This window comes from Primulina eburnea, unplaced genomic scaffold (assembly GCF_022965805.1).
Source record: "Primulina eburnea isolate SZY01 unplaced genomic scaffold, ASM2296580v1 ctg857_ERROPOS3498143, whole genome shotgun sequence".
In the NCBI taxonomy this organism is placed as follows: Eukaryota; Viridiplantae; Streptophyta; class Magnoliopsida; order Lamiales; family Gesneriaceae; genus Primulina; species Primulina eburnea.
This window is the reverse complement of record NW_027331626.1, coordinates 795,142-797,140: the sequence shown is the minus strand read 5'-3', so window position 1 is coordinate 797,140 and position 1,999 is coordinate 795,142. Positions and strand designations below refer to the sequence as shown.

Sequence of the window (1,999 nt, the reverse complement as noted above, 5' to 3'; positions counted from 1 at the left end):
TAGGCGGCTGAATCGACTAGGAACGAATTTAGAATATGCAGTGTTTACAAATGAGTTTCAACATCGAATTACGATTCATTTGTATTAAAGCATAATCAAGGACTTTATCTATGCTGCTTGCATGGGTATACAGATAAAGTATAACGAAACCATGAAAGTTAAATTATATTAAAATAAAGATTGTTTATTACACTTGAGTCAATAAATTTCCCAGCCAACAGTTGGCTTACAGGGCATCTACTCTAACAAAATGAAGTCTATTTTAGGATTCTCAACAATAAGAGGCTATTTTGCCATCAACTCCGGTTAGCTGCAGTGGGTATTGCATCTGCCACGGGCGGTATACCCGGGTGACCTAATTTTTTTTTTTCAAAAAAATTATATGTAAATTTTGTATAATTTTGAAATAATATAATATTGGATTGGGTAGATCAATTTAAAATATTAAAAGATAGTAGAATTAAAATTCTAGATCGGACAGAACCATACATCTCCATGTCTAGCTAATAAAGAAACAATGAATTCATGTGGCCAAATTTTTCTCTTTACTTTCAAAGTATTTTCCTGGTATCGGGCACATCCACCGGATACATATGGATTATGTCACCTCCATGCATTGGTTTCATCTCCCTCAATAATATTACTGCCAACACATTTCCACACCGCACTGTTACACTTGAATCCACTCCCGAATGCAAGCTGCCACACCCTCTCCCCCTTTTCTTATCCTCCCTTTAGCTTCCATATAGCTTAGTTCAACCAAATTGACGAAGAGAATGTTACCAAATCTGTACAGAGTCATCTTCGAACGCCTCGACGTCTTCCGTCTTCAGCTTCAGCCTCTTCTCAATCGCCAGGATCACAGCTTTACCAACCAGTATGTATGCAGAAATGTTCAAAAACTTGTCTGAAATCGGTATATAAAATCGACCCTTGTCCAAGATCGTCATCTTTTGCAGAAATAGAAACATGACATACCGAAATTGTGTGAGAAAAATGGCAAACACCCTTAGGTCCCAATGTGGCCATGTTTGCCTTCATTGCCTCTCCTGCCACGCTTATATGTCTTTGAAATAGATCCTCCAGTTTTTATTCGCGTGGTCTTCTTCTTGGTAGATACATGTATAAGATTTATCGTCCCTAGCTATATTCGTTCGAACTACGTGTTGTAACGTATATTTCGCTTTCCTTCTGTCTTGAATCTGCTGGACATTAATATAGCGGCACCCCCATTCTGACAAGCAATTGGAAAGCAGCATCGAACGGTTCGTACCGGTGTACCAGTTCATGCTCATGAACTCGGTGCTCAGAATAAGGGCCAGCGATTTCCTATGAACCCTTAAAAGATCTCTAGCTAGACCTATAGATATTATTCCAGCACTGCATCCCATTCCAGAAAGGTTGAAACTCATGATTTGCTTCTCATTTTGAACTTGTTTACGACCATTGCTGCAAGTGATGGTGTGGCAGAAAACGTACAAGAATTTATGATCAAAATGTCTATTGCTTTCGGGCGTATGCTTCTCTTGTCCAAAAGTTCCCTTGACAAGAGAAAAGATGACCATTTCCGCCTCATCTTTGTTGAATGAAAGGGACTTGGTGATGGAAACTCGGAACAAGGATGGGGCATCGACGTTTCGTCGCTGAACCTGATTTTTCAAGAACCTTGATCTGGAATGCCACACTGTCATCATCGAACTGGTCGTCCAGCTCGATATACTCGGCATATAATGACTCGGTGTACGACAAGAGTAGGGGGCTTGTAGCAAGTGTAATCGAGCAAAATATATCACGTTTTTCTTCCAGAATATGTGATATAATAAGGCCACAACCAAGATAAAGCACACCCCTGCCCATGTGATTATTGTTATTGCAAGATAAAAAAGATGGTGTTTTGTGAAGATCTGCCATTTGAAAGATGGGTTTCGAATTGTGTTTTATGATGATTTTTTACGAGCTATATTGTTTGGAGATGAGAGTTGTTTGGTAGGCGTGAAAA

General features: G+C 39.3%; 1 protein-coding gene across 1 annotated transcript; it reads right to left on the bottom strand.

Annotated features, from left to right (window-relative positions):
* Positions 1-1,058: 1,058 nt before the first annotated feature.
* LOC140822471 (probable 3-ketoacyl-CoA synthase 21) lies at positions 1,059-1,691 on the bottom strand. Its single transcript, XM_073183245.1, has one exon. It carries the CDS (start codon positions 1,689-1,691, stop codon positions 1,059-1,061), a length of 633 nt encoding a protein of 210 aa, XP_073039346.1.
* Positions 1,692-1,999: the final 308 nt, after the last annotated feature.